At 28.2% G+C, this 14,076-nt stretch overlaps 1 protein-coding gene and 1 non-coding gene across 3 annotated transcripts in view; one reads left to right on the top strand and one right to left on the bottom strand.

Moving 5' to 3' along the window:
* Positions 1–7,678, top strand: part of EIL4 (protein ETHYLENE-INSENSITIVE 3-like 4) — a 54,344-nt gene extending 46,666 nt beyond the window's left edge. Inside the window, exons 2-3 of one of the 2 annotated variants that reach the window (XM_069298710.1) lie at positions 4,543–4,731; positions 5,342–7,630. In XM_069298710.1, coding sequence (XP_069154811.1) covers positions 5,485–7,302 — 1,818 coding nt within the window. In that variant the 5' untranslated portion in view covers positions 4,543–4,731; positions 5,342–5,484 and the 3' untranslated portion in view covers positions 7,303–7,630. Of the gene's footprint in view, positions 1–4,542; positions 4,732–5,341 lie in introns of those variants that run through there. The other variant, NM_001247002.2, reaches the window with a different exon arrangement.
* A 1,790-nt stretch (positions 7,679–9,468) lies between these two features.
* Positions 9,469–9,540, bottom strand: TRNAC-GCA (transfer RNA cysteine (anticodon GCA)). Its single transcript has one exon. It is a non-coding gene; the product is annotated as a tRNA-Cys (tRNA).
* Positions 9,541–14,076: the final 4,536 nt, after the last annotated feature.

Genomic DNA, 14,076 nt, shown 5'->3' with positions numbered 1-14,076 from the left:
ACTATTGGATATTTTGATTAAACTAATAATAAAATACTTATATTAAACACTTTTAATTTAAATTTCAAAAAAATTATTTGCACTAGTTTTCATATTCGTTTGTGTGTTCAAATATTTAATCAAAATTGTATTTTTATATTCTTGAAAGGATAAAAAAATTTACAACTTGGTTAAAAAGTGAATCTAAATATTCGTGGCCCGACATGCTGCTTTTTAGCTCTAGAGTTGCACTTTTTGCTCCACCATGGATGAAACTAGATCCTTCTTAAAAAAAAAAAAAAAGCTTTACGCGATACTATACCTAATTAAATTAATTGAATCAGTGAATTTTAAAATGCAAAAAAATGTTAAGATTATACTCTGTGGGCTCTAAATATGTTCCATACGATTGTTACGATGTTATCTTTGTTTATATATATAAGTTTAGTCCGCCTTTTATTAACAGATCTGCAATTTTATTTTATTCTCCAAAACTATGTCTTATAATTTATATCTATAATTTTAAATAAGAAATGTACATACATTCATAAATAATGAAAACCAAAATATTGAAATTATTGATATGTGTTTCTAGATGCATGAATAAACTTTTTTCGTCCTTATTAGATTCTCTAAAGACAAGAAAAATCTATATTTGTCTACATGTTTCACATTATTATCTACTTGCTGAGCTTTCCACTAGCATAATTTGTAAAATTGAATAACTTAACTTATTTTATTTATGAAATTCAAACAAATTATTTCTTGAAACTGTTATGAGATCAACATTTAATCATCTGTTTTAAAAAAAAAAAAAATTGAAACTGTTATATGATCACTGCACGATCCGACGATCGAATTGTCAGTTTTAAATTATCAAAATACCGAAAAAAAAACCTAAAAAGAATTAGAATTTTATCTCGATTTGAATTATCTAATAAAAGTTTGGTAGTATTTATTTTCAATTGATTGATTTTTTTATTTTTATTTTTGTCATTATTCATTAAGACGTTGGCAAAGTGAGATTTGGCAATCAACATGACTATGATAAGCATTTTCACTGTTTCAGTGAGTTTGGAACTATACTACTATAATTATTGACCAATTCTACACATGTGATATGTCCCTTCATACAGTTGTAATTTATTTATTTTTTGCTAAAAGAATAAATTTAAAATATGATAATAACAACCCCTTTTTCACTTCTAACCTTTTTATTTTTTTAATCATTTGTCCCTTTTTTCTTCCACTTCTTTTATTCAACATAATAATACTTCTTTTAGTCACAAGAATATTTGAACTTCAATCATCCATGAAATTCGATTCGAATTCATGTTTAAATAAATTAAGATAGATGTATATATATTTTGTAAGATATAAAAGAAATTATCGTTTATAAAAAAATGATAAAGATTTATAAAGAAAATAATGTTTACATTCTTTTTTGAATAGTAAATCAACTCATAAAACATAAGTTTTTTCTTATACTATAAGCGTGATTGCAACGAAAAATGAGTCACGAGCTATAACAATTTAAGACTTGTTTCAATTAATGCATATGCTATTGATTCTTTTAGGATTATGAGAAAATCAATATATTGGATATATATTTTGATAAAGTAATTAGAGATGGCGCACTGAAAATAAAAAAATAGAAGCAACAAAAATACAAATGAACGACAATATATATGGTAAAGGAATAAGAAATTTAATTTGTCACCTATAAGTATGATTTAATATACAAAATGATGCGATTGTGTCAATATATCAACAAGATCCAATAAATTTAAAAGAAGTGATGAACTATTTAAAATTGTTTGACAAATTTGAAGAATTAGAAGACAGGTAAATCATCTTTCATAGTTCATACATTTATATTTGAAGTTAATACTCAACCTTCTTCTTGATATTTAAAAATAAATTTTTGAAATTTATTACTTTTTTTTTCTAAATCTGTCTTATTCTTTTTGTTGATAAAATATTGAATTTAATGAAACATTTTATCAGTAAAGATAAAGATAAATAACTTAATGCTAAACTATCAGAAAATTTGATTAAAATTAATTGAAATATATTATAGTTAAAAGGATTACATAAAAAATTGGAAAAGATAAAAGTAATATAGCTAAAATACTATTCTGACCGATATTTTTTCTTTTGAATGAAGAAGAAGTCATTTGTCACTTTTTTTTCTAAACCTGTCTTATTATTTTCGTTAATAAAATATTAATTTAATGAAAACATTTATAAGTAAAGATAAATAATACCCTGACCATCCGTATTGTTTGTCATGATTTATATTTTTAGAGTCAAATTATAAATACTTTGACTAATATTTTAAAATGCATTTTTTCATCATATTAATATGCAAAAAATTATAATTTATAATACTTTTTATATAATTTTAAAATATTTAATTTTTTCATTTAAAATATCGAATCAATATAATCCAATTTATCTTTAAAAATTAGTCAAATTAACTTTTAATAAACATAACATGACAAATAATTTTGAACGAAGAAAATACTGATCTACACAAAAACTATTACAATTATTCCAAATACTAATATTGTAGTATGAATTAAATTTTGTAGAAATTTGTGCATTATTATTAAGATGCACGTGTGTGTAAGTAATAAATTAGTTTTAAAACAAAGAAAAATGAAAGGGTATTCATCTAATAATTTAGGTTGATCACATCCTATAATCGGTCAAATCATAAATATAATTATCAGAAATCGAAATTTTCTTTGCGGGATTTAAAATTTAAATCTCTAAAAATGCAAAAAAGACTTTCACTGCTATAAATATGAAAATTAAAATTTAACAATACTTTAATTTTAATTCAGATAAATACAAAATATCGAACAGAAAAATCTCCATATATTCACTAAAAAAAGTAAGATAAAAACAAAGTAAAACATCCTTTTCCCAATGGCCACAACTTTGAAGACTTGCAATTCATTGCATTCCCACTTGGAAAGAAAGTTCATCCATCATGACCCTTTGGCTTCTTGAAAGCAACTTCCACCAATTTTTTTAAAAAAACACACAAATTTCATAATTACTCACTATTTCACACACAAAATTTATTCACTTTTTTTAATACTTATTCATGCATCAAGGAGAAATGCAACCCCAAAGATCAAAAGTCTATATTACTTTAATTCACACAGTAATATTTATTTCAAATCATATTATTTTGTTCAATTAAGTGATAAAATATATACTCCCTATATGTGATATTAAGTGAAATTTTAAGGGATTTCTTTTATTGTTTAAAATAATGAATATTTTCAAAGTTCAAGATAAATATTTGAAATTGTTTTTTAATTTCTATATATATATATGCTCTTTTAATGAAGTTTGATATTTTCTAGAATTTAAAATTGTTAATAACTATTTAAAAATAGTTGTTCATTATACTATTTTGAAATGTTCGACAATACTTATCTACTTTGTGAAGTTAATGATAAATTTGTACTTAGTTCCTAATTTACTCTTGTTATTAAATATTGTCATTTTTCTATTATATTTTTCAATAAATTGAATTTATTTATTATATTCAAATGGTGATATAATAAAATTACCTGTCTATTTATAGTTTCTTAAAAAATATGTAAAATCAATAGGGGACATATATTGTTAGATAGAGCGAGTATTTTGTGATTTCACAAAAAATAATAGTAAAAAAAAATTATTTTAAATTATGTCTTTAATATTTTTCTTAATAGACGTGAATTGTCTCACAAATTCAGTTATTATGAAAGAGATGAATTAGTGTTAATTAGATGATAAAAATTTTGACGAATTTTCAATCTTTTATCCTGCATTGAACTATTTTTTATTTTTTTTTTAAAAAAGATATATATTAGGAATGGAGCCACACTATAAATTGTAAATACTAAAATAAATGTGTCAAATATTTTTATAAATCAGTTATATATAGATATAAAATTTATATTCATAATTCTCTTTTAATCTATTTATTTATAAAATTAGTCTTTTCTTTCATTAAATATTGTGAATGAAAAGTTGTGATTTTAGTGAAGAGTTGCGACTTTTAATAAAAATTATGACTTTTATGAAAGATTGTAACCTTTTCGAATAATTGCAACTTTTTTAAATAGTTATAACATTTCTGATAAGACATAATAAACATTTGTTCATACTATTCTTTATTATTCATAAATAAAGGAATTTCCTCTCATTTTAACACAACAAAACTCTAAATCACCTCTTCTTCTTCACAATCAAATATTTATTAGCTCATCGCTATTATTCAAGTATGGTGTGTATTTTTACTATCATTAATTTATAATTTATGATTATATCATTAAGGATAAATAATAAGATATAATACTTTTTATTTTTCTTTAACATTATTAATATTTAAAATTATGTAATCTTATATATAAAATAATTTAATATCTTAAAATTTTAATATATAATAGATTTTAAATATTATTTTATAAATTTTGTAATACTTACTAGTTAAAAAAAATAAAAAATACACAATCCTATTTAAATTTAAATGTAGTAAATATTTTATTTTGCATGAAGGGAGTAATAAATATATTCACATTCATTATTAAAGTTGTTGTTCTATAACGTCCCCCACCCTTTCTTCTCTATTTCTTACTTATCTTTCTTCTCTGTTTCCATATAGTCTCTTAAAAAATGGTCAAATTATTATTCTCCTAAGTAGAGAAAAAGAGTTTAATCAAATTTTTTCAAATATCATAAATTCAGGTACTCACATACTAATAGTTTTTATGTCTCTGTCTTCTTTACAGATATTTGCTTTTGTACTTTCTTCTGTTAATTAGTGATCTTTAATGGAGTTTTTTTTTTGTTGTTGTTGTTGTAAAGATTTGTGCTTTTGCTTAAAGATTGGATTTTTATGTGTTTATGATTCTTGATTGGTTGAATTTACTTTCTTTTATTGTTTATAATTAATAATATGATGTTTATAATCATAGTTGGGTGAGTTACAAGATTCTTTTTACTTTCCTTTCAAAAGAACTTTTTTTTTTTTTCAGATTTCTGTTTGGGGGGTTACATTAATATTGATGGTTTGGATCTGGGAAAATATGTTAATTTTTTTTTTGGATTTTCGCGGGAAATGATTTGTACCTATTTGGTATTTTTGGGGAGATTATCTTGGGTTTTTCTTTAATGTGCAAAACTCTATGGTTTTTTTTTTTTTTATGAGTAATGTAAAAAAGTCCACTTTTTTCTCCCCTTTTAGCTTTTAGTTGAACTTGCCTGTGTATTGAGATATTTACATGTCAACAGTGTTCTGTATTGTTCATATGTAGAACTTTGTAAAGAGATTATCCCTTTTTAAATGTATTTGCAGGATTAAATATCGCGTAATTTGGATTGATGAGTGTTGAGAAAGGACAGGATAATCTGTGAAAAAATTGGGTGTTAGCTGCTAGTTCTGTTTAGATTTCTTGACGTTTGGTGATTAGTTTTTTGGAGGAGTTTGTTCTTGTGAAGATGATGATGTTTGAGGAAATGGGGTTCTGTGGGGATCTTGATTTCTTTCCTGCTCCGCTTAAGGAAGTGGAGGTGGCTGCTCCACAGACTGAGGCAGAGCAGGTGGTGGATGATGATTATAGTGATGAGGATATTGATGTGGATGAGCTAGAGAAGAGAGTGTGGAGGGACAAGATGAAGCTGAAAAGGCTGAAAGAAATGAATCAGGGGATGGAAGATGTTGATTCTGTCAAACGACGCCAGTCACAGGAGCAGGCAAGGAGGAAGAAGATGTCGAGGGCACAGGATGGGATCTTGAAGTACATGTTGAAAATGATGGAAGTATGTAAAGCTCAGGGTTTTGTTTATGGGATCATTCCGGAGAAAGGCAAGCCGGTTGGTGGGGCATCTGATAATCTTAGGGAGTGGTGGAAGGATAAAGTGAGATTTGATCGCAATGGCCCTGCCGCTATAGCCAAATACCAGGCTGAGCATGCTATCCCAGGCAAGAATGACGTATCAAATCCAGTTGGTCCTACCCCTCACACCTTGCAGGAGCTGCAAGATACCACCCTTGGTTCGTTATTATCAGCTTTGATGCAGCACTGTGATCCTCCTCAGAGAAGATTTCCATTGGAGAAAGGTGTTTCACCCCCATGGTGGCCTACAGGACAGGAGGACTGGTGGCCACAATTGGGTTTGCAGAAGGATCAAGGTCCTCCACCTTACAAAAAGCCTCATGATCTGAAGAAGGCGTGGAAGGTTGGTGTCCTAACAGCGGTGATCAAGCACATTTCCCCTGATATTGCTAAAATCCGGAAGCTTGTGAGGCAGTCAAAGTGCTTGCAGGATAAGATGACAGCAAAAGAAAGTGCGACTTGGCTTGCTATCATCAATCAGGAGGAAGCTTTGGCTCGAGAACTATACCCTGATCGTTGTCCACCTTTATCGTCAGCTGGTGGTAGTGGAACTTTCACTGTGAATGACAGCAGTGAGTATGATGTTGATGGTGCTCAAGATGAGTGTAACTTTGATGTTCAAGAGCAAAAACCACACCATCTCAACTTGTTGAATGTCACTGTTGAGAGATTCAACGAGAGGCAGCCTCTGCAACAACAGTCTCATCCTATCAAGGATGAAATAATCACCAGCTTAGATTTCACCCGCAAGAGGAAGCAATCCAATGAACAGACTGTTACCATGGCTCAGATTTATACATGTGAGATTCTTCAATGTCCTTACAGTGAACTTCGCCACGGTTTTCAGGACAGATCTGCGAGAGACAATCATCAACTGGTCTGCCCTTATAGAAACACTTCTCAATTTGGAGTTTCAAAGTTTCCCATGAACGAAGTCAAGCCAGTTGTCCTCCCTCAACAATATATCCCGTCAACTTCAGTTGCTCTGCCTGTTAATCCAAGTCCACCTCCTTTTGATCTATTTGGAGTAGGAGTTCCTGAAGATGGGCAAAGGATGATTGATGACCTTATGTCATTCTATGATTGTAATATACAAGGAAACAAAAGCCAAAATACGGGAAATGTTGCAGTGACCAAAGAGCAGCAGCCTCATCAACAACCTCGTGTTGACCAGGTCAATTACCTACACAGTCGAGGGATGATGGAGGGGAATATCTTCAAAGACATTAATGTTTCCGCAAGTCAGTCTATGCAGCCACAAGGCAATCTTGTTGATCAATGCAAGATCCTAAATTCAAGTGACAATTTGCAATTCATGTTTGGGCCTCCATTCAACTTACAGTCCACCAATTACCCTGGAAGTCTGCCTGGCATTGGATGTGACACCACACCGAAGCAAGATATTCCAATTTGGTACTAGCCATGATATTGGTGAAACGTATATAGTCAGTCGGGGCTTCATAGATATAGCTTGTTCCCCGAGATTGGCACACCCCATTATAATTGGTCTTCATTATCAGGTGGATTTTTAATCGCTTACAACTCTCTTAGTCAAGATATTTCCTGTTACCATATGTTTTAGAGGGTTGAAAGCTAGGCGGCATGGTGTAATTGAGGAGAAGGAAGAGACCCCCTCAAGTATTAGCCAATGCTGCTTATAGAATGTATAGATATCTGATAAATAAGTTAAGACTATCTTGTTATCTTGTGTTGAAATTTTGGTTTAATCCAAACTTCAGTTATTTTGATCTCGCCGTTTAAGTTTTCTTGATCGTCTGCATGTTAATGTTTTGATCTAAAGCTTGTAGCTTTTTTCAGCATGGGCTGTATCAGTATTTACTGCTGAATTTATAGGCAGGCGAAGGCAGTCTTTCGCCATACAGTTCTTTAGGTTGTTTCATGTTTGAGATTTCTGCCCTTTTGTAGCATAGTTATTGACGCTGCCAAAGCTGTGTAAGAAGCTTTCTTCTATGATCTTTACCTAATGTAACATTATTGCTTTTATGCAATGAACCTTTTCATTTCCTATGCAATAACATGACTTTTTATTGAGTTTCCTTTGGTCATGTTTCTCCAGGCTTGTGAACATACTTGTCTTGAGTGCATTTCTATGGACTATTGCGCTAACTTATCCTGCTCATATTTGAATATTCTCGAATTAACGGATACGCGACTCCCAAGTGTGTTGCTTAATAGTCAATGTAAGTTTTAACATCTGTAGAGACTAAAAATACTGTTAGGTGACTCCTTACTATTACCTCATACTAGTGGGTGATAACAGGTGCCTGTTAGAATAGTTGAGGTACGTGTGAGTTGACCTGATTACCATCAAGTAAAGTGAGGAAATGAAAAGTAATATGACAGGGATCATGTGAATAGCAGATCACAATTATTTATATTCATTTCTAACTTAAGAAGCAACACATAGTATTGGCTGACTCCTTCACATTCAATTTACTTGTGATTGATTCTACTTTACTGAACTATATTTAATATTTTCCTTTAATAAAGTCATTACTTTTGCTTAAGATCTCCATCATCAATAATTGACCATTAAATCTTTGTTTAAATGCAAATGCCAAACATTAAAAAAAATAATCATTAAGCTGGTTACAAGTCATTGGGAGGCATCACCAAAGACCGTGGCCAAGTGAATGGGGTTGCTATTCCTTTAACCAGAGATTATGCAGCGAGAATCTAAATGTTGTCAGACTTCACTACGAATATCAGACACTGAGTGGAACCAAAAAGAAAGACTTTAGGAGGCACAAAACTATAATATGAAGCAATATTTGTGTAGCTTTTACATGTACATGCATCTGGTCATTTTGTTTAACAGACTCAATACAGAAACTACATGAACAGAACAGATTAAAAAAATAAAAAAAAATGTTAAGGGCAAAGGCAAATGCAATGTACATACAACTATGCATTAAGAACTGTCCCAAAAACACTAGACAACTTTTGTTGATAGGCTAACTGGCTTATACTATTTTCTTATTAGGAAAAAAATTAATATCTTAATTAGTTTGTTCCTTAGCAGTTTGATGAAATCAAAACAGTTGTAAACATAATGACCTGACATACGATTATTATTTTAATTTTCTACGTGGCGAAAAATGAGTGGCTGACACCTTTTGCTTAAATTATTAAAAGAAAATTGTTTGTTCTGACATTTTAAGATTAAGTTGCTGTTCAGTTATCTAGTTTATTAGTAGCAGTTGTTCTGAGAAAAAATATTTTTCTATTGTACAAGAATCTTAAAGGGGAAAAAGGCCAGAGAGAAATTATATTCTGACAGCCATAAATATATATATATATCTACTCTTGTCTTGTATAAGATTAACCTAATACTTTGTGTTATTAATACTTTGTGTTATTGAATGAATATTTAACAAATTAAAATGCGCAAAGCAAAGTTAAATTTGGATAAAATTGAGCAATTTATTCGACAATCAATATATTTGGCGTAACCTCATAAAGAGAGGTATAAAGAAGATGGTATATATATAATCGCATCTTTACCTAACGGAGAAACGAAAAAGCCTAATACGATAACTAAAAGAAAAGAAAACAATTTTAGAAGAGGGCCCAACCGGGTTCGAACCGGTGACCTCTTGATCTGCAGTCAAATGCTCTACCACTGAGCTATGGACCCAACATTGTTCAAAATTCAGATAAGTAGTAATTTAATTTCCCCTTTTTGTTTTGTGTCTATTACTCCTTCCGTTCTATGTTAGTTGTCAATTTACAAAATGAAAACATAATTAATTACATTTTTTTAATTTTTATCTTACAATTAATTCATGTTATAAAAATATAAACATGTTTTTTAAGTTTGAAAACAGTGTTTCAAGGGATAAATTTAGTAAGGATAATTCCTTTTGGCTAGAATGGTAGGATAACATATATCATACAATATTAATTTATTTTTTAAAATTTTTTATAAATTCCTGACTAAGTTTTTTTGATCATTTAGTAAAATACTCTCTCTCATTTATAATTTTTTAAGAGACGTGTAAAAAAGACAGACGATTAATATAAGACGGTGGAAAATGGAAATTTCACTATTGTAAAGTCTTATAGGATAATAATTGGCCACTTGTAGTGAGTAGTGACACCTAAAGTGTCACTTCAATATCCATTGATTGTTTATTTGTCACACTCTTTTCTCCACTTTCTAACCTTTCCCATGTTATTTCACCCTTTCTTTACACGTTTTTAATTGTTATTTTTTGGCTTTTCTACTTCTGTTCTTTTTTTAATTGTTGAATTATGTTTTTTGAAAATTAATTTGACTAATTTTTCAGAGCTTAATTAGATTACATTAATTAGAATATTTTAAATTAAATATTTACATATTCAAAAGTTATATAACAAATACACTACAAAATTATAATCTTTTGCATATTAATATGATGAAAAAATATATCATAAAACGTTAGTAAAAATTCTTATCCTTTGACTCTAAAAAAGAAACAAAGAGAACTAAAAAGGAACAAAAAAGAATATTTGATATAAAATTAAAATTCTCAAGAAATTGAACTATGTAATTATAATAAATCTCATAATTGTGGTGATCTAACATTTTAAAATGAGGGATCAAACTAATAACATATACCTAAATTTATCTCCAATTTGTTCAAACTTCTAGTCTAGTAGAAGAATTACCTAAAAAGGAGTTGCAAACATTAGAGTTATCTTGAAAAATATCTCATAATTTACTTGTTATAGCTTAATAATTAGCCTAATTTGTAATTGTGGATCTTAAGATATCTTAGTGGTGATTGTTTAATGGACTAGTTAAAACTTTTAGAGATGCAGTGTAATCAATGAAAATGATTTACCAATTTTGAGTGAATTTTAAAATCTCATAATAAAAGATTATTTTTAAAAAAATACAAATATTATCGATATCTTGAGAAATATCTGAATTTTAGTAATTATAATTTTAAAAGACACATTTAAATTTAAATTATTGACATTTATAAAATCTCAAATTTACTACTAACAGTTAAACACAAATCATTAGAAACATTTTTAATTTTCCAAAATATGTATTATACATCCCCCCCTTTTCACCCCAACGACATAAGTCAATCTTTCTTAAAACTTAAACTAATTCACAAGCCATAAATTATTTCATTTTTTTTTAAAAAAAAACAAACACAAGCCATAAATGCTCTTCCACATATTGGCCAAATGTAACTATCTGGTAAATACTTCTTCCGTTTCAATTTATTTGACTTTTCTATGAAAAATAAATATTTTATTTATTTATCTATTTTAATAAATTAAATTTTTTTCTAATACTATCCTTAATATTTTAAACATCACAAATCATTAAAATAAGTAAAATGCTATTTCGATAAAAAATAATTATCAAAATTTCAATCGAAATATCTAATTAGGACATTAAAAGAACTCAAAAGGATGAGAACTAATTGCCAACTCATATATTCAATAAAACAAAACCAAAAAAAAAAAACAAAAAAATTAACACATTCCTTTCCCCATCATATCCCCACAAACTTTAAATTAATTCATTGTATTCTCCCTTGAAAAGAAAAGCTCATTTCCCATAGAGTTTCCCCACAAAAATTCCACCCAAAATACATAGACAAAAAAACACACAAATGCTATGGAATTACTTATATTATTTTTTTCACATAGAAAAACACATTATATCCTATAATTAGTCTGTATTTAATATATTTACATAAATATTGTTAAAATATTATTAGTGAAAAAACTTACTAGACAACAATAAATACAAGACTACAATTAAAAATAAAAAATGAAGAAAATAAATCTCTTTAAGACTGAGGTGCGGATATCTCGCTCTCTTTAAGGAGATTTAAGCCCACTGCAACAAATGTTTTTACCGGTCTAGCAGTATTCCTCTTTGACTTGTCCCCTCCAGGATACAACAGCCTTCATAAATTATAACTCAACAAATCTGGACAAGAGTTGAGTCCAAAACTCCACAAAAAAAAACACCTCCTTCAACTAATAAGAACTCTCTTTTAGATCAACACTTTCACTCTGTTTTTTCTCTTGTGTATTGTGTGTACCAAACCAAATAAATACCACCACTATTTATACTATAATAAGTCTTCCTAGCAATGAATATGAAGATAATGGAGGTAGTAAATAGTGAAGATAATGACCTTAGGAGTTTCACAGGTTACAATAAGAGTTACATAGGTTATAAAGAGTAATAGAGGAATTAAGAGTGAAATAAAGTGATGAATAATCAATGCTAATGGATGATGTAGAAGTTATCTATTCCAATGTTTATTGGAATGTTTTTATCTCACAATGAATTCAGCCAATAAAGCCAAAAGTAATGGCATTACATGACTACCAAGTCAAAGATGAATAGCATGATTAAATTGGTAGTTTAAGACACAAATACCTACCAACCGATCATTCTTATAACTCCAAAATAAAATAATTTAATATGTTAAATATTAATATTAAAATGCTAATAACCTAACAAATATAAATGAATGCTTTATTCTAAATCACCTAAAAAAGACATCAATATCGACGTTAAATCAAGCAATTTTATCATTAAAATTATCAAACAACAATTAAGGGAGGATAAAATATACGAAGATCATATTACTATTTATGAAGGTTGACAAATCTGTTTTCAGAAAATCCTCAATTCGAATATAACATATCAAAATAATGAAAAGAAAAGTAACAATCACAAAATAACGTAATAACCTAAAATAAAATACTTAAAACAGTAAATAAAAAAACTTCCTAATATGAAACATATTTTCACATATATTAATTTGGTACAACCATGAGTTAGTGTTTTTTTATTCCTCCCAACATTTTGGTAATATCCTTCACATATTGTGTGGGGGTTAGTTGGATAATGGATTAATTGTCATCTTCCATTTATTACCCCACTTTTAAGGCACATTTACACTTCAAAATTATAAACCCCACTCCCATTCAACATGAAAATTCAATCACATTTAATTCGACATATTAATTACTACTATATGAGAAACATTAATTACAAAATCATAATACCTTAATATTTGATTTTTTTTTTTGTTTTGTATGATTGAAGTTACTTATATTTTATAGATTTACTTTAAAAATTAAAAGCAAATAAATTATAAGTATTAAAATTTGTATTTTCTTATTATATATATGAGATAAAAACAACACATGCTATGTATTTATTTGTTTAAAACATACTATTATTTTCAATCCATACGAAATTATTTGTCCTCTACCATGTAAACGTAGAAAATGATTTTTTCAATCCACACGAAATTATTTGTCCTCTACCATGTAAACGTAGAAAATGAATTTGCAACTTTATTCACACACAACATTTACACTACAATTAATAGCTAACAATGACTTTAATTGTAGTTTTGTTAAAATTAATACGATCTCTATCTTTGTTTTACTTGTCAAATTTTTTTACTCATTGCATTTTTCAAAGACGTTAACTCTATACTAATAAATTGAGGATATAAAAGGAGAAATAAAAAAAATTGCCATTCCTTACTTTGTGAAAAATAACAAGTGAAAAGAGAAATCAAATTAGAAAATATTTGACAAATAAATAAAAAATAGAGAAAAAATAACGAAATTAATGTTTTTCTTTTAAAAAATAAACATAGATGAACAAAATAAAAATTTACTCGCACATAATTATATTAACTCGATAAATACATTATATATAATGAAACAACTTATTCACACACAATTTATATTACAACTAATAGTGCAAATATACAACACATATATTCACATTCACTCTTGTTATTTAATTAAATTATAATTATTAATTATATACACTATTAATCTATAATGAATTAGTATATGTTAAATATTTACCTCTGTTTTTCTTGGTCTAATATTTAATCGTATTTAAATTTATACTCAAAACTCGAATTTGAAATCGAAAACACAGTGGTCTCTTCCCTTTACCATTGGTTGAGCTCCATCCAAGAAGATGAAAATCCAAAATGGAATAAATAAATAAAGGGAAAAGGGTCAAATATGCCCCTAAACTATTTGAAAAGGTTTAGATATACCATCCGTTTAAAGTTTGGTCCATTTATACCCTCGCCGTTCAACTTTTTGTCTACATATGCCCTTTTGGGCGTTAGTTGGCCAACTCGGAATATCCAACTCATTTTACTTTTATTTAAAT

The sequence above is a fragment of the Solanum lycopersicum genome, chromosome 6 (genome assembly GCF_036512215.1).
Source record: "Solanum lycopersicum chromosome 6, SLM_r2.1".
In the NCBI taxonomy this organism is placed as follows: domain Eukaryota; kingdom Viridiplantae; phylum Streptophyta; class Magnoliopsida; order Solanales; family Solanaceae; genus Solanum; species Solanum lycopersicum.
This window is presented reverse-complemented; position numbering and strand designations above follow the sequence as displayed.